Source organism: Dama dama, chromosome 9 (genome assembly GCF_033118175.1).
Source record: "Dama dama isolate Ldn47 chromosome 9, ASM3311817v1, whole genome shotgun sequence".
Lineage (NCBI taxonomy): Eukaryota > Metazoa > Chordata > Mammalia > Artiodactyla > Cervidae > Dama > Dama dama.
In genome coordinates this window covers 6,998,585-7,020,840 of record NC_083689.1, presented here as the reverse complement: position 1 = coordinate 7,020,840, position 22,256 = coordinate 6,998,585, and the positions used below count along the sequence as shown (strand labels likewise).

At 41.3% G+C, this 22,256-nt stretch overlaps 1 protein-coding gene across 1 annotated transcript; it reads left to right on the top strand.

The window, feature by feature from the left end:
• Positions 1–284: 284 nt before the first annotated feature.
• ZNF454 (zinc finger protein 454) lies at positions 285–21,046 on the top strand. The gene is made up of 6 exons (XM_061149668.1): positions 285–583; positions 935–1,093; positions 1,496–1,594; positions 3,550–3,676; positions 4,083–4,172; positions 17,357–21,046. The coding sequence occupies exons 3-6, from the start codon at positions 1,562–1,564 to the stop codon at positions 18,688–18,690; spliced, it is 1,584 nt and encodes a 527-aa protein (XP_061005651.1). The 5' UTR covers positions 285–583; positions 935–1,093; positions 1,496–1,561; the 3' UTR covers positions 18,691–21,046.
• Positions 21,047–22,256: the final 1,210 nt, after the last annotated feature.

Sequence of the window (22,256 nt, the reverse complement as noted above, 5' to 3'; positions counted from 1 at the left end):
GTCAATTTTTCGCTGGCCTCTATCTTCCTCATGCTGACCAGAACGGAACCAAATCCGCACGTGCGGATCAGCGCGTGGGGGCGTTACCTGCCTGGGGGAACCGTGACGACCAGGCGAGCCGCTGGGAAATGTAGTTTGGCGGGGTGGGGGCGGGGACCCTACCTGCGCAGGCGCGCAATGTCACTTTCCCCGCCCCGCGCGGAGGCCGGCGTTTGCCGCCGCCACGCCTTCTGGGAAGTGGAGTCTGCGAAGCTCGAGCGCCGCAGCTCCGGGACCGCTGAGAATCCGGCTGAGCAGGTCCCTCGGCAACGCGCAAGCGCAGTTCCGACCCGGACTGCAGACCAGCTCATTGTGTTCTGCCTGCGATGTGGCGGTGCGGATCTCACCGCAGGCAGAGGCTCCTCGAAGGGCAACCCAGCGGTGACTAGGCACGGCGGCCAAAGCCGTATCGGGAGAGCGGGAGCAGCCTTGAGGTGGTGGAGCCTGGTGGGAAGGGCGCTTGAAAACCGAGTCGGTCTGGGTCGTGGTCCGTTCTGAAGGGCGCTGATCTGACGCCCCAAACTTCCCTGGATGTATGGCCAAGGTTAGATTCCAAAGACAAAAAGGCCAAGTGTGGGCTCTCGGGTTTAGGGTCCGAATCCGCGGGTGCATGTAGAGAAAGATGCGGTCAGGGTCGCTGGCTTGTGATTTGGAACCAACTCCGGTAATCCCGTTTACGCTCGGTGGTAGATGCTCCCGGTGCGGTTCGGAGCCCTGTATCGTGAGTTCGCTGAGGCCGGGTCTGCAGCTGCGCAACCACTGCAGCAGCTCCCCGAGGGACCTAGCTGAGAGGCAGCGGGCCGGTGGGTGGGTTGTACGCTTAAAATTCGTCGCGTCCAACACCCCCACCCGACCCCCACGTATACACTGCATCTCGCCCACCTTTTCACTCCAGGTCACCCAAACCGCGTCCCAGAGAAGGCGAGGCCTGAGGTTAGAGAACGGCGTAGCCTGAGAGACGTCTCGACAGTGAAGATGCAGCCTTCTTAGCTTCTTTTCTGAGGAAAAAGAAGACCCTCCTCCCCTGCTTTCTCTACTCCCCTCCCAGGATTAGGCAGGTGTCCAGGCAGGAGTCACACTTTTCTTGAGATCTCTCAGTGTAATTTAAGGGCAAAAGGCCAGAGGGTGTGTAAAAAGTGTGAGATCGGGCTGGAGGATGCTTTTTTCCAAGGAAAAGTCAAAGTATTTAAGATACAGAAGGAAAGATATGGAGAATTTGACTCAGATTGCTAGGGGGAAATTGATGGGGGATAGTGGGAGTAGCAGCAAGATGAGCTATTTACTGCCTTTACAGTGGAGGCCAGCAGAAATATCCCCGAAGAGGAGAGAGGATTGGGAGCAAATAGGGACTAAGAATTCACTGTTTGGGATATTGGAGGATTCCCAGGGTGTGAATGCTCAAAGCCCCCCCACTGCTGTGTGATATCTTTTGACCCAGTCCTCTCCTCATAAACAGTAGGTGTTTCCATCCTGAGGATTTCCACTCTGCTTGTCTCTAAAAAGGCTCATCTGAGAAGAAGGAATGGCAGTCAGGGGCCTGCCCACCATGGTCCAGGTGAGTGAGGGGTCACTGTGGGCTTCCCCCTCTAAATTGCCTTAGATTTGAATGTAATGGTTGAAGAGGGTGGACATGTTTCTTTCCCCTGACCAGAAGCTTTTCTCCCAGTCCAGTCTTACTCAGGAGGCTGACCCACTTGCTTCTTTTCCCATGCTTTCTGCCCCATGCTGGGTTCATTCTGGTGGTTGTCAGAGCTCAGGAACTTGCTAAAGGTCATATAAATGACACAACTGTATGTGAAACCCAGACTGGTTCAGAATGGAAACCTGCCCTCTTTCCACTAGCAACTAAAATTAAGGGTCTAAAGTGGTAAAGGCAATGCCTAACACAGTGATAGAAGAGTGAGATTGGAGTGCTTTCTTAGGAAGGTAGGATTTACTGGACGCTTTTTTTACAATGGTATTTGGCTTTTTACTTCAGAGGAATGTTGGTTACCAGTGAATCTTTCAAATGGTATGTTTTCAATTTCAATAAATTATTAGAAAACTTTGAGCAGTGCTAGCTTTTTTCGAATAAGGATATGGACTCTACTTTGAAGGAGACAGCATTCATTTTGAGTGTATAAATTCTGATGAATTTGTTCTAATTTATTGACATGTGAATCTGTCCAGGGCAGGAATCTGTGGCAGAAATCACTGACGAGTTGAGCAGCTGATTGAAAGTACTGTGTCATCCCAGTCCCAGCTTACTGGTTGTTCACCCTTCTCCTTGATTTCTAGCTCGTCCTTTAGAGCCCATCTCAGGCACTGGTTTTCCTTTGAAACCTTTCTTCACGGTGCCAGTCCACTGTGATATTTCCCTTCCCTAGCCTTTTCCTCAAATTCATTGTTGGTGTCACACAATTGTCTTGGGTTTACAGGCTGCTGTACTTTTGGTTGCCTTTCAAAAGACCTATGTTAGGGGTGTAAAATGTGCCAAATATTATGTTCCATGCCTGTGATACAAAGGTGAACAACAGTCCTGACAGATTGGTTAATGGGTTCAGCCAAACAGGTGTTCTTTGGTTCAGCCTACTTTGTGGAAGGCTCTGGGTGCAGGTAACGGAAACCCAACTCAGACTAAGCAAAAGCAGGCCTTTATTGGGAGGATACTGGGTATCACCCAAAGTCAAGGCAAAAATGCAACTGTACTTCAGCTATGCAGGGAAGGTCTAGAATAACCTGAAAGTCCTTTCTCTTGGACCCTTTGCTTTCTTCTCTGGGCCTCTACTTAACTCTTCTTTCTCAGTGCACACTAGCTCCCTTGGCCTCTTGTCCAGAGTTTCCACAGAAGGGATGAGCTGTGATCAGAGGGAATAAGGTCACATTGTTCAGAAGGACTTTTCATGGGAATGGTATGTGTGTATTGAGGGTGAGCAGGTGAACAGCTGAAGAAAAACAGGAATTGCTGAGTAACATATATTGTGGGTGCTGGGTACATGGGCCATGTTCTAGAAGACATGATGGCAAGACAAGGGAGAAGAAGAAATGGTCCATAGCTTCTTGGAGTTAATAGTGCAGTGGGGGAAATAGAAAGTAAACCAAAACTTAGTAAAGTGAGGCAGTGCTTGAATGACCCTGCTCAGATGATACGGGAACAGCTGAGGAGGGGTGCTGAAGGCATAATATTGAAGCCAGGACCTGGGTATGATTGGTCATAGGGGTGCAGACAGAGGCAGGGCTGTGGCAGTTTGTTGGAGATGGGAGAAAATATTTTGGACACAATGAACAGCTACTGTGAAGTCCCAGTGCTGAGGAAGAGTATCTTTTCCACAAGGTCTTTTTCTTCAGAGTGGGAAACAAAGTCTGATAAAGGCTTAGAGACTCTGAGGAAATGCTTCCCTTCTCACAGAAGACCAGCCTGCTCTGTGCTAACAGTCCTGCAGGTCTCAGCCAGCTCCTGGTCAAAGCCTTTCCCAGAGAGCCACATAAGCGAGAAGCCCTCAGTCAACAGGGATGGGTTTGCCCTTACAGGAATCGGTGACCTTCAAGGATGTGGCCGTGCTTTTCACCCGGGATGAGTGGGCGCAGCTGAGTCCTGCTCAGAGGGCCCTGTACAGGGATGTCATGCTCGAGAACTACAGCAACCTGGTGTCCCTGGGTAAGTGGGGGCCTCTGGAGGCTCATCTTCACGTTGGGAGGTTTCTTTGGAATCCTTGAACTGGTTCCATGCAGCAGTTTGGACTGGGAGTGAGCTGTTCTAAGCATGTTATGTCAGTGCCTCTCCTCTGTGTCCTGGGCACAGGGCTCTTTGGAGTCTAAGTGCAGATTTCTCAAAGGCGACTAGAAGTCAAATCCTCCCTCCCTTCTAGCAGGGAGAAGGACAGGAACAGATTGGCTTTGTCACCCCTGAACCTTCTTTTCCTCCTCCTGGGAACTCTTCTCTACCCTGGGCCCCTACCATGTCAGCTTTTCCAGGAAGTTCCAGGTCTCATCCTTGCAGTGATTTTATCTCTGGGATGAACAGATATGGCCCTTTTTTTTTTTTTCCCCTCCCTCAAAAACAGGACTCTTAGGACCCAAACCAGATATGTTTTCGCAGTTGGGAAAAGGGGAAGCGTGGATGCCAGAGGACTCCTTGGGAGGCTTCTGTCTTGGTAAGCATCCTGCATGTGGGAGGCACTGGGAGCGACTCAGCATGTGCACCGGGCCTGTGGACTGAGACACGAGCATCTTTTCCCTTCACATTCACCTAAATGCTTTGTGGCCACGTTTGTCCCCTTGTGCATTTGGCACTCCTTTCTTGTGGCAGCTTGTGCCTCTCTGGATCGTCCTTTCTGTGGGTTTTCTCCTCTCTCTGTTCGGCATAGGTGGACAGCTCTGTGCCACACACAGTGCTTGCTTGTCCTGTTGTCCCCTGAGCACCTGGCCATGCAGTCTCTGTCAGACTCCTCCAGTAAGGAGGGAGAGCACTGGGTCTTACACAGCTGAGCAGCTTCTGGTCCCCAGGGCCAGTCACTGTGTGCCCACTGAGGCAGCTCTTCCAGACAAACATTGCAGATTTCTCCCACCACCTTCACGTTTGTTCATGCACATGTACCCGCACCAGCTTTATTATTCTGCACCTTCTGCCGGTGCTGCGCGGGGCTGTAAGTACCGTACACACGTAGCCAGATTTATTGCATGTTTTGTTTTGCTCATACCCAGCAAGGTGCTTGGCACCTAGTAAGTGGCAAAGACATTGCCTAGGGATACAGAGAACACGCTAGTTTAGTGGTTGTTATTTGCTTTGAAGAACCCATTGGATCTGGCAGCTCAAGAGCAGGAGCCGGAGGGCCTCTCCCCAAATCTAGAGAGCTATTGCCTTATTCAAGACATTACAACATTTTCACTTTCTGCCAGTTTTGCCAACTGCAAAATATTTTTAAAAACCTTTTGTTATTGATTTTTCACAGGAACCCAATGAAGTAGGGAGGACTTTGTATCCTACAGTAAATAACTTTACCTAGAATGTCTAGGATCTAATCTGTTATAGAATTTAAATGTCTTAACTCCAAAACTCAGTTATCAAAATCTTTTAACTTGCCTCAGTAGTATTCGGAGTTTGTATGCTTATTACAGCCAAACTAAGGCACTTTTGGTATTTCACTCTGTATTATATAAGCAGTGTTATAACAGAAAAAGATGGGATGGGAATTAAAAGAAATTAATCCACTGTCCGAGTACTCTGGCATAATAACATCATTTATTCTTTTAATTCTTCCATTATTCGTCATTGACACAAATTCTTTATTGTACTTCTGTGGGGTGATTGTGAAACTGAGGAGGACTTTTATGCCTAGAAGGGATTTTAGAGTCAGTTGTCAGTAATGACATGAAAATCCAGGGAATGATGATTCAGCCCTTCCCAGATGCATTTCGCAAACCTCTGCTCCAGCACCACTTGTTTCTGAATTTCCTGGACACCCCAAACCATGAGCTGATTCATGAAGGATGATTAGTGGTCAGCCAGTCAGACACAGAAAGAAATCTTGTTTTATATCTCCCAATATAGTTTTGGGGTTTGTTTGTTTGTTTGTTTTTTGCACCACGAGGCTTGTGTGGTCTTAGTTCCCTGACCAAGGATCAAACCCAGGCTCCTGGCAATGGAAGTGCAGAGACCCAACGACTGGACCACCAGGGAATTACCCCCAAAAAGTTCCTTCAATTTCCTGTTAAAGTTATATTTTTGTTTTTTAATATAACCTCTTTCCTTTTGTTTTTCAACTGCAAATTGCTGTTATAAAAAAGTGGTAGTTGTTTCCAAATATTTATTCCCCTCATGTCACTCTCCAATTCTTATTCTTCTTATTCAATGAATCATTTTTAGTTTTAGGTTTTCTTCTTTCTGTTTCACTTCTTAATTACTGGCTAGGACTTAAAAGACCATATAGAACAATGATAATAGGTTTATCTATGATTTTTCAAGGGAGAGGATCTAGAACTTTTCTGTTGTTGCATCAGTCACTCTTGGTTTAGACAGACACTTAATTTTCTTCATAGTAAGAAAAAGTCCTTCTGGTAGCTTTCCTTTAAAATTTTTCTCTTCTCTGGGCTGTGAGCTAGTACACACGGGGAGCTGACTTTTGAGCCCTTGTGGTGATCTCTGGAGATGTGTTAGCTGCCCCATTTCAACCTTACAACTTGTAAGGCAAACATGATTAACTCTACTTACAGGAAAACAAGCTTCTGTGTGGTTAACTAATTTTAACATATGCAAGGCAAGATGAAGGTTAAACCAGCATGACCCTCAAACTGTGTGATTTTCCACCCTTCTCCAAAATAGTTTTACTTATACAGAAATTGTTCGCTAAGTAAACCTGAAGAAAACTGCCTCATCCCTTAATTTAAGTAGTTTGCTAGTAACTTTTTACATTTTTTCCTTGTTTATTATTCTCTTTATATCTTTTGTTTCTTTTTGTTATATCAATTGCACATTTTGCCCTTTAGCTTTAAATTATCTTTTTTTGAGCTATGAAATGTATTTATTTACAACTGTGCATGATATTCATCTATAATTTTAACATTTTATGTTATATCTTCTTTCATTTTTATCTGCTTTTTTTTTCTCTAAAATTTGTTGAGATATTTTGTAGAGAATTAGCTCTTATTTCTCTTTCATACTATTATTTTAACACTTAGCATTATCATTTCCTTTTTTTTAACTTCAGACAGATGTATTTTGATACTGTAACCCTGTCTACAGAACAGAACATGTACTATTTTGAACAGTGTGAAGAATAGGTAAACAGCCTCCCCACTCCATGAAAGTGAAAGTTGCTCAGTCGTGTCCAACTCCTTGCGACCCCGTGGACTATAGTCCATGGAATTCTCCAGGCCAGAATACTGGAGTGGGTAGCCTTTCCCTTCTCCAGGGGAATCTTCCCAACCCAGGGATCAAACCCAGGTCTCCCGCATTGTGGGCAGATTCTTTACCAGCTGAGCCACAAGGAAAGCCCAAAAATACTGGTGTATTTTGAACAGTCTGAAAAATAGGCAAACAGCCCCCACATTCCATGGTCCAGAAACAGAATACAGCTGCACCTGTGAAGTTTGATATGTCCTCCTCATCAAATCTTCCTCCTTTCATACCAGAGAGCCCCTAGCTTGAGTTTTACATTAGCTCCAGCACTGGCTCTTTATGCCCTTCACCACATTTATCCATCCATGCATGCATGCCAAGTCACTTCAGTCGTGTCCAACTCTGCAAAACCATGGACTATAGCCTGCCAGGCTCCTCTGTCCATGGGATTCTCCAGGCAAGAGTACTGGAGTGGGTTGCCACTTCATGCTCCAGGGGATCTTCCCAACCCAGGGATCGAACCTGCATCTCTTGTGTTTCCTGCTTTGGCAGGAGGATTCTTTTCCACTGGTGCCACCTGGGAAGCCCACATTTATCCATAGCTCTGAGCAATATTGTTTAGCTTTGCATGCTTTAAAGCTTGATTATATATATATATATATATATATATATATATATTATACTATAGATACTTTTCCACAGCTTGCTTTTTTTTTTTTTTTTAAATAACTTTTTGGCCAAGCCATGTGATATGGAGATCTTAGTTCTCCCACCAGGGCTCAAACCCCAGCCACCTGCATTGGAAGCTCAAAGTCTTAACCACTGGACCTCCAGGGAAGTCTCACAGCTTGCATTTTAAAAATCCTTGTTGAGATGTGTAGCTTTGATACCTCTTGACACTTGATACTTCTTCAATGGCTATACCTTAAATCTGTTTTGCTGACAGACTGTAGGTTGTTTCCAGACTTTTTGCTGCTTTTTGAATACTGCTGACCTGGATATTCTTATACATGCTTCCTAAAATATATGGGCCTTGTTTGGGAGTTTCTTTAGGTATATTCATAGGCATAGAAATACTGGGTTTAAGAGTATATACTTTTTCAGCTCTCCTAGATGGTTCCAGATTGCTGATTAAATTAATTGGTCCTAATTATACTAATAGTTGATGCAAGTTCCTGTTACTCAAGTATAATTTCTCAGAATTCCTGAGAAGTGTTATCTCATTATGATTTTAATTGGTGCTTCCTTGTTTCCTAGTGGAATTGAACATCTTTTCATATGTTGATTATTTGTGTTCTGTGAAATATTCATATTTTTCCTCCATTTTTCTGTTACAGTTTGTCTTACTTGCTTATAGGAGATATTCAGGAATCTAATACTTTATCAGTTAACAGTGTGCCAGTCTATAGCTTATCTTTTCTGTTTCTTTACTGGCTGAAGTTCTTAATCAGTCTTCGTCTTAATGATCTTTATTTTAACATTTTCTGTGTCCTTTTAAAATGATCCTTTCTACCCTTATATCCATGAGAGAAAGACTTGATCACATTTGCTCTTGTATTTCAGCTCATCAGGTCCCATTATGTATTTGTTGAATCAAAGCGTAATTGTTTTCTAATAATATTTACTTTTGTCTTTTTTTTCTGTATAAATCTTATCAAAGTTTCCCTTTTTAAATAAATTTAATAAATAAATGTTTAACTTTATTGATGCTTTCTAGTTTATCTTTATTTCATTAAATTGTGCTCTTCATTAGTTCTTTCCTTTGACTTTTTTGGAGTTTATTCTGTTCTTTTTCTTTATTTTCAGTATTAAATTTCATCACAATAATACATTTAGCTTAATGAAATTACAGTGTTCATTATGAAAACTGATGGCCTCTTGTCCCTGTTTATCCCTGTTCTCTCCTCTTTAGAAATAACCGTTTTCTCTCCTGTTAGCAGATTATTTGGTGTATTTGCTTCCATGTCTTCAAGGAATGTGTTTATATTGCTACCTATTGATCTCAATTTTAGGTATTATTTACTGAATTCCTTCTCTAAAAAGTGAGGACTAAACTCACTTCCCCAACTACGCATCTGACTACCTTTTCCATTCCTTGTCCTCCCAGTATAGTGTGTTTTGGGTCAGAGAAATAGTCAGTGATGACATTCTGAAGCGCTGTTCCCAGCTGACGCATGTAGTAATTCTGACTTTTGCCTTTGCTTTCCTAAGCAGTCTTTCATGGGGTTCATTTAGTTTAATTTAATCTCAGACCTTCTCTCATCTGCATCTCTTCTCAAGAATTTTAGGTCAGCAGTCATCCTGACAATTTCATTTTCCTGGAAAATTCTCTTTTGGAGCAATCTGACCTGCTCTGTTCCAGCAGGTCCTTAGCTGTCATCCCCCTACAAATCCCATCTTTCCTGGCCCACATGTCCCACGTCATCCTTTTCCTTGGCTTCTCTCTTCCTTTTGTGGCACATGTCTTCCAGTAGCTTCCAAAGAAAGGATGCACGGGAATAAGTTTTTGGTAACCTAGCATCTGTCAATGTCTTTTTTTCTCCCATAACACTGGTAAAATTCAGCACTGGACGTCTTTTTTTCTTCAGAATTCTGAAGACATTGCTCTAGTATTTTCTAGTCTTCAGTCTGGTATTGAGAAATCCAAAATCATTCAGGTTCTTCATCGTGTGTGATCCATTTTTCCTCTCTGAAAGCTTGCAGGATCCCCGCATTTACTCCAGTGTTTCTCAGTGATGGACCCTGTTATGGTCCTATACTTGGATCCATTAAGCACTGGCAAGCCTTCCATCTGAATTTTTGCCCTGTGGATCTAGGACATTTTCTTCTAGTATTTTTTAATTTCCATCTTTAGCTTTATCTATTTTCTCTTGATGGTATGCCTGATTCTTCCTGGACTGGTCTTGTAATTTTAACTTTTTATTAAAATTTCCATCTTTATGGATTTTTTTTGTACTACTGGTTTCTTCAGTTTTGATAGGTGTCTTTTTGACAGGTGTCTTCCATTTCATCTATTGAGAGTTTAAAAATATCTTAATCAATCTTTCCCTGTCATTTGTCCATTGCCTAAAAATAGTTTTTTCACTTTTTTCCCTGGTTTTCCAATTGTTTATGGTGGGAATTCTCTATTGAGGTTTCAAATTCTGCCATCTTTTTTAAGAACTCATGTGTTATTTGTAAGCTCTTATTCACATTTTACAATTAAAATATTTTACCTCTAAATACAATGATTTTCAAAAACACTTTCATCTCCCTTTATAGGCACTGTGTTCTCAGATTTTCTCTCTGATTGCTTACAAACCTCTTTTAAAGAGGTTTTCCTCAGTTGGGAGAGAGAAGCTCTCTCGCTTCTCTGAGTTGGGGAAGACCTGGGGGCAATAAAGTCTTCCTAAACTGACCTTGGGCTTTCTCATGGCTCAGACAGTAAAGAATCTGCCTCCAATGCAGGAGACCTGGGTTCGATCCCCAGGCCGGGAAGATCTCCTGGAGAAGGGAATGGCAACCTACTCCAGTGTTCTTGCCTGGAGAATTCCATGGACGGAGAAGCCTGGTGGGCTACAGTCCGCAGGGTCGCAAATAGTTGGACGTGACTGAAGCGACTCACACACACAAACTGACCAATACTCCTTATTTTACCCACTGCCATTGCCAGATGTACCTGATGGTGCCAGGTCTTGAAACTTTTGATGATTTGGAGGAAACTGGGTCAGTTTCTGGTCCCTCTCTGGGTGTAACCTCTTGACTATGTTGCATAGGGTTTGGATCATACTACTTGCATGCCTTGCTTGATACTCTCGAGTTCTATATTAATTGTTTAAAACCATACTTTGTTTTTTTAATTTGGGCCAACGCAGCTTTGGGTATTGCTCCTAATTCAGCCTCCATGAAGTGACCTGGGCCCCAGTGAGAACTGACTTGAGGATCCAGTCTTTCCCCATCTCAGTTCATCTTTAGTGTGGTAGAACCAAAGTGTGTTTGACCCCCTGTTGATACACAATCAGATGAGTGTTTTCCTGTAACTCAAAACATTAAAAAGCCAATTTTCTCTTATATATAGGTGGTAAGTTTTAATGATCACAATCAAGAAAAGGCTTTAAATAGACATAGCTGTCTAATAGCTGCTACAAAGGAAAGTTGACAATTGTTTTTATTGAACCAGAATATTATTATTATTTATAATTATTATAATTATATTTATAACTATGTTTATAATTATTATTATTTTTGAAAGCTGCTCCCAGATTTTTTAAGGTAGACTTTTATTGAAGTAGTTCTGACACAGGAAAATACATAAATTACAAGTGTAATTTTTACAATATAAATACTATAAAAAGTATAAGTATAACCAGCACCTATATCAAGAAATAGAATGTTACTCAAATACTGGAAACCCCCTCCCATCCTCTCTGTTTCTTTTGTCCTACAGATCATTACTGCCTTGACCATAGCTTTGCTTTGCCTGTTTTAAACCGTTTAATAAATGGAATCATACTTGTCTACTCTTTTGTGTCTGGCTTCTTACCTTCCATGGTGTTATGTTTGAGATTCATCCATGTTGTCATATGTAGCAGTAGTTAGTTCATTCTCATTGAAGTATGATATTTCACTGCATTAACCTACCACCATTTGTACATTCTACTGTTGCTAGACCTTTGTTTTATTTCTAGCTTGGAGCTATCAGTAGTACTGAAACTATTATGAACTTTCTTATACATGTTTTAGAGAATGTACATTATACATTTCTCTTGAGCATATAGCTAGGGGTACTAAGTTCATGAGTATGCAAGTTTAATAGGCTTAAACCAAATAGTTTAAGCGGTTATACCAGTTTATACTCTAGCCAGCAAGATATGAGGGTTCCATATCCTCTTATATACTTAGTATTGTCATTAAATATTTTCACCCTTCTAGAAGATACATGGAGTATCTCATTATATCTCAACTTATGACTGAAGTTGATCATCTTTTAACTTTTTTATTAATCATTTAATATTCTCTTCTGTAAAATTTCTGTAAGTCTTTCCCCTATTTTCTATTTAGTTGGCTAATCTTTCCTCATTGATATATTGTAGGGTTGCATATTTGGGTTTGTTCCTTTGTCATATAGCTGTATTATAAATATTATTTCACATCTGAAATAATGGTGTTACTTGATAAACCGAAGTACTAATTTTTTAGGATAGTCCAATTAATCAGGGTATTCCCTGCTTATAGTTAATGTCTTTTGTGTTCTACTTAAGACATGTAAAGTCATGGAGATCTTCTGTGTTTTCCTCTATGGAAGATTTATTTTCCATATTTTACATAAGATACTCAGTTGACCCAAGATCATTTACTGAAAAGACTATATTTTTCCTCATTGTATGCAATGTACCTACCTTTGTCGTACATATGGGGACTACATGTGCATAGGTCTGATTCTGTATGTATAATCTGTCCCATTGGCCGATTTGTATACAGATTGGACTTCCTTAAACGATTAGAAGAATTCACTAGTAAGCCATCTGCTTGGACATTTCTGTATGAGAATTTTTTCTTTTAATTTTTATTTGTTTTATTTTTGACTGTGCTGGGTTTTCACTGCTGAACGTGGGCTTTCTCTAGTTGTGGCCAAGGGGGCTATTCTTCATTGTGGTGCATGGGCCTCTCATTGCAGCGGCCTCTCTTGTGGCCCTTAGGCTCCAGAACACAGGCTCAGCAGTTGTGGTACATGGGCTTAGTTCCTTGAAGGCATATGGGATTTTCTGGGACCAAGATCAAACCTGTGTACCCTGCATTGGCAGAAGGATTGTTAACCACTGGACCACCAGCAGAGCCCCTGTGAGAAGGTTTTAAATTGAAGATTCAACGTATTTATTAGACATAGGACCAATCAGATTTTCTGTTTTTTCTGTGTGTGTGTGTGTCTGTTTTGGTATACTGTACCTTCCTAGGACTTAGTTTTTTAATTTATTGGCATAAATTCCTCATTGTGTTATTATCTTATAACTCTCATTAGAACCTGTTTTGATGTCACCTTTATCATTATTTTGTTAAATTTATTTATTTTTAATTGGAGGATAATAGATAGAATTTATTTATTTTAATTGGAGCTTTACATTGATGTGTTGGTTTCTGCCATACATCAACATTAATCAGCCATAGGTATATGTATATGTCCCCTCCCTCTTGAGCTTCCCTCCCGCCTCCCACCCCCCCCCCCCCCAGGTTGTCACAGAGCACCTGGTTGAGCCCCCTTCGTCACACGGCAAGTCCCCACCAGCTGTCTGTTTTACGTGTGGTAATGTTTGTGTTTCCATGCTGCTCTCTGTTTGTCCCACCCTCTCCTTCCCACACCGTGTCCACAAGTCTGTTCTCCATGTCTGTGTCTCTATTGCTGTATCATTCTTGGTAGTGGTAGTATGTGCCTTCTTTCTTTCTCTGTTAGTCTTGGTAGAGGTCTGTCGATTTTTAATTAAATTATTGATTTCTGTTATTTTTGTTATTCCTTTCTCCTTTGTATTTAATATTCTATTTTTCTGATTTCTTGAGATTGGTAATTGATATAGATAGATATACATTTCCTTCTAACTATGCTGTAGCTGCATTTTATGTTTCATGTTTCTATTATCATTTAGTTTAGAATATTTTCAATTTGTGTTGTGATTTCTTCTTTGTTTTATCAGTTATTTTAAAATGTATGGACTAGTTTTAAAATATCTGTGGATTTTCTAACTATCTTTTTGATACTTTGATATTTATTTCTGGTGTAATTCCACTGAGTTCAGAGTACACATTCTGAATGATCTGTGTCCTGTGAAATGTGTTTTTTCTACTTTAGTGGTGGTGGTTTAATCACTTAAATCATGTCTGACTCCTGCGAGCCCATGGACTGTATGTAGCCCACTAGTCTCCACTGTCCATGGGATTTCCCAGGCAAGAATACTGGAGTGGGTTCCCATTTCCTTCTCCATTTTGGTTAATGTTATGTATGGACTTAAATATATATATTCTGTCATTGTTGGGTATAGTGTTCCAAATATTCAATATATCATTTAGGTCAAGTTTATCTTATAGTTCATATCACCCTATTCTTAATGGTTTGATTTCCAAGTTATTGAGAATGGTGTGCAAACATATCTATCATTGTTAAGATTTCTTTTTTCCTTTTATAGTCTCAATTTTTACTTTATACATTTTGAAGTTATGTTGCATGAAAATGTAGGTTTGTTATATATTCCTAGATAATTGAACAAACCTTTAGTCAATACGAACAATGTAAAAGTCTGTTTTCTCTAATTAAATGAGATTTGTCTGATAGTAGTATAGGTACACCAGCTTTCTTGTGGTTAGTGCTTGCTTGATACATCCTTTTCTATTCTTTCTTTTTATTTCTGGGTCTATATTTCTGGCATTTCTCTCATGAGTGGCATATAGTTGGATTTTTTTTTTTTTAAAGTCTCACAACCTTACTTTTTAATAGGATAATTTAGACCAGTTACTAATATATGTAGTATTGGCTGTCTGCTATTTTATTATTTATTTTCAACTTTACTCACTTGCTTTAAATCTCTTTTTTGTCTTCTATCTTGCCTTCTCTTGAATCAACTATTTTTATTGTTCTATATTCCCCCATAAGAGCTTGTATCTTCTTTAACTGTCTCTTATTGCTAAGTCTAGTAAATAAAACCAGCTTATTACTATCCAAAATAAGCAATTCCCAGGCAATGCTAATAACTTGAAACAATTCTATTTTCTTTCATCTTTTGTGTTAACTTTTCTTACATATTTTAATTATGTATATATGTTCAACCTCTCAAGACATTACTAGTATTATTTTGTGCAATAATATTTTTTAAATGATTTTATTTATTTATTTTTATTTTGACTGTGCTGGGTCTTCCTTGTTGTGTAGGCTTTTCTCTAGTTGCAGGGAATGGGGGCTGTTCTTTAGTTGTGGTGCATAGGCTCTTCTGGGCTTCCCTGGTGGCTCAGACAGTAGAGAATCCACCTGCAATAAGGGAGACCTGGGTTCGATCCCTGGGTTGGGAAGATCCCCTGGAGGAGGGCATGGCGACTCACTCCAGTATTCTTGCCTGGAGAATCCCCATGGACAGAGGAGCCGGGCAGGCTACAGTCCATGGCATCGCAGAGTCAGATACGACTAAGCACAGCACACATTCCTCTCTTCTGCTATGTCCGATAATGTACTGTTAAATCTATCTATTGAGTTCTTTATTTCATTTATTATATTCTTCAGTTATAGAATTTTCACTTGATTCTTTGGTTCCAGTTCTCTTAAAATTCTCGTTCTTATCTGTTTTATTGAACATAGTATTCACACTTATTTTTAAACCCCATGTCTGATAACTTTGAGTGCTGAGGATCTTTGTCTATTATTTGCTTTTTATCTTGCTTCAATAATTTCTTAGTACTCCTGGTATTTTAAGACTGAATCCTAGAAATAATGTATGAAGGAGTGAATAGGCTCTGGATGATGTTATTTTCCCTCTGGAGAAAATTTGCCTTCCCTCTGGTAGACACCTGGAGTAAAAGCAAACCTTCCTGACCCATCCAGGGATTCTTTAGCTGGAGATTGGATTGAATGTTCATGAAGCCCTTGCTACTGAGCTGTTGAACTGAAGCCCTTGAACTGAAGCCCTCCTGGAGTCCCAACTGAGAGCTTTATATGTTTAGTATGACCACCACTCACCCCACCCCGAGAAGGTCCTGAACTCATTTTTGGCTCAATGGTACTATAAGACTATAGAGAATTCTGAATTTCTACTTAGCTTCGTTTCTTGCCTTGAGAAACAAGAATGCATCAAATTCTGTGAGGAAAAAACTGGATCACCTCTCTGCATTTCCCTTCTCTCTCAAATGTTAGACTATCAAGTTGGCCTCAAGTGATATCTGATGACTTTAGACAGTTTCTTTTTTTAATGCAGATTTTTTCAGTTACTTTTTGCAATAATGTTGGTCTGCCACAAGGCCACTCTAGCAGGTCCAGAAGCAAAAGTCAGTTCTTAAAATTGTGAGATTTGGCAAAACAGGTGTTTAAACATTCTTTTGAGTGAGGATATGTTATTCTAAGCTTACACGGATTTTAGCCTTAAAGTGCACCTGTTTAACTTTCTTTTCCAGATGAGTACAAGGAGATGATGATGATGATGATGATGATTATAGCTCTTTATAGATTTTCTGGAGGGAATAGGAGAAAAAAGTGTTGAGGGAGGCTTGTTCTTGACAGACTTTCCCAGGAATCTTTGTATCATCTATGCTAATAACAAGTGCTTCTCATTGCATTTCTTGGTACAAAGTCTTAAATAGACAAACGAAAAGACAGATGTTCATAAATATGTACCAAAAACTAATGTGCATTCAGAATTCTGCTTGTTAATATCAGACTACCATGAGACCAAGTGAGAATGTTGTTGAGTAAGCATGGAGTTTGTTTGTGGGGAGAAGAATCATCTTATCAGACAACTCATGAGACCATGGCCCATATTCCAGTAGTAGAGTCTCATTTCTAATGACTAGTATAGTCGTTTCCCCAAATTCAGGGCCTTGCCTCCAAGACACACTGGGTGTATCCTGGCAGATTTTCTGCTTTGTTCCTAATTTTCTGTGCTCACATATGTATCATCATGGTACATTTTCCTCATATCAATGTCACATTCATACAGGTTTGAAGACATTGCTTCCTTACCAGTAGCATGCATGTGTGTGAAGTCACTTCAATTCGTATCCGACTCTTTGCAACCCAATGGACTGCAGCCCACCAGGCTCCTCTGTCCATGGGATTCCCCAGGCAAGAATACTGGAGTGGGTTGCCATTTCCTCCTCCAGGGAGTCTTCCTGACCCAGGGGTCGAACTGGTGTCTCTTTTTTCTCTTGCATTGGCAGGCAGGTTCTTTACCACTAGTGCCACCTGGGAAGCCCTTACCAGCAGCAGAAAGTCCTAACTTTATTAGTAGATATCAGTATTTCACAGCCTAACTTTTTGTTTTCCATCTGAATGCTGAAATGAGTTTACAAAACATAAATGCTGGTTTTAGTAGTTACTCTGAAAGCTGAACTTTTTTCCTACCAGGTATTGACCTCTAGTTGCAATGGTTTCTTAAGGCCACATCTCGGTTATTTTAAATATGACCATATCACTAAAATAGATAAGATGCATGCTTTTTTTTATTATTTGTTAGCATATTGCAGTCTGTATAGGTTTTTTGAGACTTTAAAATTCAGGTAACTTCTCTGTAATCACAAAGAAAATAAATATTTTACTCAGGCCTGTGATTTCTGAATGCCATCTCCAAATTTTCCTGCTTCATACATAGTATATTTGATAACCCAGTCCTGCCATGTCTTCTATCTACCTCTTCTCCCCTTTTTCTATATTCACTTCAAGAAGTCTTCAAAATTGCAACTTCTTTGTTAGCATTATAAACAAGGTCATGTTTTTATCCCAACTAGATGTTTTACTGTGATAAAACAGACATGTTTATTTTTGATGTCTTTCAGACTGGGTGATTACACCTATGAATAAGAAATCTATTCTCCAGGCAGATATTCCTGAAGGAGAATTGGGTCAGTGGATGATAAAGGAAAGATTCACTAGAGATAGTTGCTGGAAATATGATAGCCTGTTGGAATGGCAACATGGAGGCCAGGAGATAAACTTGCAGCAAGTGGTGCTTGCTCATGAGAAAACTTCGTCTGTGGTTGGTAACCAGAAATGTGGTGAATCTGGGAAACACGGCATCATGAACTCATCTTTTGTTCAAAGTCAGGGATTTCAATCTAGCAAAAAAGCCTTTGAGTGTAGTGAGTGTGGAAAAGTCTTCACTAAGAGTTCAACCCTCAGTAAACATCAGAAGATTCATAGTGAAAAACTTAACACAAATCAGAAAATTGTTATTAAAGAGAAGCGATATGAATGTAGAGAATGTGGGAAGGCCTTTCACCAGAGCACACACCTCATCCATCACCAAAGAATTCACACTGGTGAGAAGCCATATGAATGTAAGGAATGTGGCAAGGCCTTCTCAGTGAGCTCCTCACTTACTTATCATCAGAAAATTCATACTGGAGAGAAACCTTTTGAATGCAACTTATGTGGAAAAGCTTTTATCCGAAACATACACCTTGCCCACCATCACAGAATACATACTGGAGAGAAACCTTTTAAATGTAATATATGTGACAAAGCCTTTGTGTGCAGGGCACATCTTACCAAACACCAGAATATTCATAGTGGAGAGAAACCCTATAAATGTAATGAATGTGGGAAAGCCTTCAATCAGAGTACAAGTTTTCTTCAGCATCAGAGAATTCACACTGGAGAGAAGCCTTTTGAATGTAATGAATGTGGAAAGGCCTTCAGGGTGAACTCTTCCCTTACTGAACATCAAAGGATTCATACCGGAGAGAAACCTTATAAATGTAATGAATGTGGGAAAGCATTCAGGGATAATTCATCCTTTGCTCGACATCGGAAAATTCATACTGGGGAGAAACCTTACAGATGTGGTTTGTGTGAGAAAGCCTTCAGGGACCAATCAGCCCTAGCCCAACATCAGAGAATTCATACTGGGGAGAAGCCTTATACATGTAATATATGTGAGAAAGCCTTCAGCGACCATTCAGCCCTCACTCAGCATAAGAGAATTCATACTAGAGAAAAACCTTACAAATGTAAAATCTGTGGGAAAGCCTTTATCCGAAGTACACACCTGACTCAACATCAGAGGATTCACACAGGAGAGAAACCCTATAAATGTAATAAATGTGGGAAAGCGTTTAACCAGACTGCAAACCTCATTCAGCATCAGAGACATCATATAGGAGAAAAGTGACATGGAAGAGCCTTGCAACTGAGTGTATTAATTATTGAATGCAGGAGAATCTGTTCTGCAGAATAACCATGAAAGCTTACTTGAAGATAGTCATTTTATTACTGAGAGTCAAGGTTTACACTAGTATGGGTTTTGAGACCTTAAAAATGGCAAACACTTGTGCTCACTTCGGCAGCACATATACTAAAAAAAGAATGGCAAACACTCTTCATACTTCAGAAACTATCTTGGTTGAATAGCAGTGATATTTAATTAGTCTGAATTACCAAGTGCCAGAACCAGAATGGACCTTCATTAACAACATAGGAAATTAGCCCACCATTAAGAGAAATTATAAAATTGTAAAAATTAAGGTTGAGAAGCAAAGGAACAAAAAAGAAAATGGTCTATAAGCATTTTACTCTACTTGTAGGAGGCTTTCTCCCTTTAATGGAACACTTTGTTTTCATCACCCCCTACTGCTGACAGTGTAAAGAAAGTACAGTTATCTATGCATTGGCCCAGGAGTTAAATTATGCTTCCTGCCCTCTGCTTCAGATCACCTTTTGTCAGACTTCCCTGGTTCGTATGTCCACTGGCTTCTTACTTGTATTCTCCTCCTGGGATAATTCATTTGAACAGTGTGCCCCTTTTTGATTTAGCAACTCCTAATTGGTAGCATCACGTCAATTACTACCACATAATTTTCCCTTGAAGACTGGTGACTTGACCTCATACACAGTCCATGATTCTGGATATTGCACTAAACCCAGCTTTCAGAACACGGGACACCTGTCTGGAAGGCAGAGGTTGATCTAAATTCCTGAGTTACCCAGTTCCTCTGGGCTTCAGCTTGACTCTGACCCTTGGATAATCCCTAAATTAGGGACATAGTCTGTGCAGACATTTCCTTCCAATTGTTCTGCATTGTAGTACTCTACACGTGGCAGTCAGGGGCATGCTCAACTTTGGGTGTGATGATCCCAAAACCTAGAGATGTTCTGGGCCACCTCTGCTCCTGTGACTTGCCATTTCATGATGTGCAACTGATGAGGTTAGAGCCTCAGGCGAGTTATCAGAATGCTCTTAACCACTCTTTCCCTTAGCTGGGCAGTCCTCTGTATCCACTGCATTAAAGTATATTTGTTGCTCGCAGAATATTGAACTGCTGGATACTGGTCCTTGCCTTCCTGTGGTCCACTTTTCTGAAGGTATCAACTCTGTGTTCACAGAAGATGGAGAGAGCTTTGAATTTCTGATTTTGCATTTAAAAGTTGCCATTTCCTCTCCACCACCTGGGTATTCTACCATTTAAAGATTACCCCATTCTGACAGTACTGAGCAGCGTGTTGAGTAATTCATGGAGTGGTCAGCAGCACTGTGACATTCTCTGGCAGGGGCCGCTCCCGGGAGTTGAAGTGATACTCTAGTCCTGCAGGTACAGTTCCCTCACTATCTTTAATTCTTTAGTGCTGTCAGTAGAAATCACAGATAAAATAATATCCATGTGCCTTCAAACACAGCCCCTCATGGCACCTTCCCTTCCCCATCACAAAGAATGGGGAGCCCACACTACTGCAGGCTGGAGCATGCTAAGGCGTGAAGGTGGAAGAGCAAGTCAGCTGTCATCTGGGAAGCAGTGTGGCAGGTTCCTGGTCTGTGAAAATGCTCTTCATCAAGTTGGGTCACCGGCCAGCCCCCATGAAAGCTGTACCTCAGCGCCAAGTTACAGGAGAGGATATTCTTTGTGATGATGGAATCAGGACTTCAGGTTGAACATAGACTTGGAAGCTTCCAGTAGCTTTAAAGCCCCAAGTTCTCTAAATTCAGCTACCACCTAATAAAGGCCGCCTACTTGGGTTGGTATCTCCTGTTAGGTGATCAACAGCTCATCCTTTCTCCCCAGAGGAGCTGCAGGTGAAGCAGCATTTCAAGAGGTTGCTTGGAACCCACCATGCCCTGGGCCCAAACATGTTCATCTGTAGCTTCTCGTGGCTGGCAACCCCAGATCCAACAGTAAACTTGGAAAACTGCTCACTGCTGCAGAGATCTGCTTTCAGTACTATCCCTGTGTCCCACTGGTCCTGTTACCTCCTTCCCTTGAATCCCTCACAAGAAACACATTTCTCAGCTGAGTTGTTCCTTTTGTTTTTAATAAGAGCTGTTACCCCTTGGTGTGTGCTTGCCACTGGGCTAAGGTTCCTGCTGCCACTCATCCAGGGACAGCTGTAGCAGCTTTCCTAGAACATCAGTGCAGTCTGATGACCCTCCATCCAATGACAGTCCATTTTCCCTGAGACCGCTCCTGTTGGGCTTGGGTCTTCATGAAATTAGACCTCTGAGATGACTAGTCACTCCCTTGTCTGGGAAGGCAAAAATAAACGGCCTATTAGAAATGCCTGAGCCAACTTGGATGTATTTATGACTATTAGCAGTGACTTTATTCTGCCACACTATTAACATATTATGTATGACCCTCTCAACTAAGGGAGCCAAAAGTTGCCTGGGTGCTATTTTGTACTTTTTAAATCTGAAGTAGTATGATTCTGCATGCCAGCAGTCTGACCTTTGGCTTAACCCCAAAAGTGCACTTTGGAGAACTCTGACTTCCAGGCCCTCAGCCACCTTCGCTTCTGCCAGCCAATCTGCACGGCGTTAGAAAAGAGTTGAGCAATTACTGACAGGGACTTTTCTTTACCTAAGCCTCCTAGGTGGAGCAGTTCATTCTGCAACTTGCTTTTCTAGTTTTGCTGATAGACACAGTGACAGAAAATGAGGGTCACTGGGACCCTCCACCCTCAGCACATCCAGCCCATCCCTCACTACTCCCTGATGCCACAAACACTTCCCAGCACACCCACATCTATACCAACTCAAAATAATGAGTCTAAACATGTGGCAGAGGAAATGCTGAGGCAGTGTACCCATCCCATTCACCTGGACTCTAGGAAAAGGACACAGAAGCAGACCTAGAACCCATCTCCCACACCAGTGCCTTCCTAGGGCACTTTGGAATTTGCCCAGTGATTTTTGGAATTGCCCTTGGGAGTACCAGTTCTACTCTGGCTGGGGAAGGGTTTGAATAGAGAATTAGCTTGTAGACTTTTTGTTATATTCTTCAATGTCTCCAGGCTCCTATGAATAGCTACTGAAAGTGCCAGCTCCTGAGGGAAAAATAATTCTTCCAAGTTTCCCCACACAAATTCCTCTGATCCTTCTCTCATCAGGACTTCCTCATTGCCAGCTGATTTATTTTGCACCTGAGTTCTCCCTGGTAAGTTTGCCCAGCTTAGAGAGCAGCACCTCATCAAGATGTTGCCTTTCTCCATATTCAGTGACGGCTTTTAAAATAGCACTTTGACCTTGCAGCAGACTAGGGCTTCCAGCCTCAGAGCCTTGGAACAAATAGCCCTAAACTGCATGCCTGCCTTTGGTTGAGAAAATAACCATGTTTAGTTCCCTACACGTGAATGTAATCTAAGAGTCACAGCTTCTAGCTGTCTTAACTCTTTTCCCTTCCTTACCCTCTTTGTATTTTGCTCTACCCGCCCATGCTGGATTAGCCACCAGGACAATCTGGAAATAAC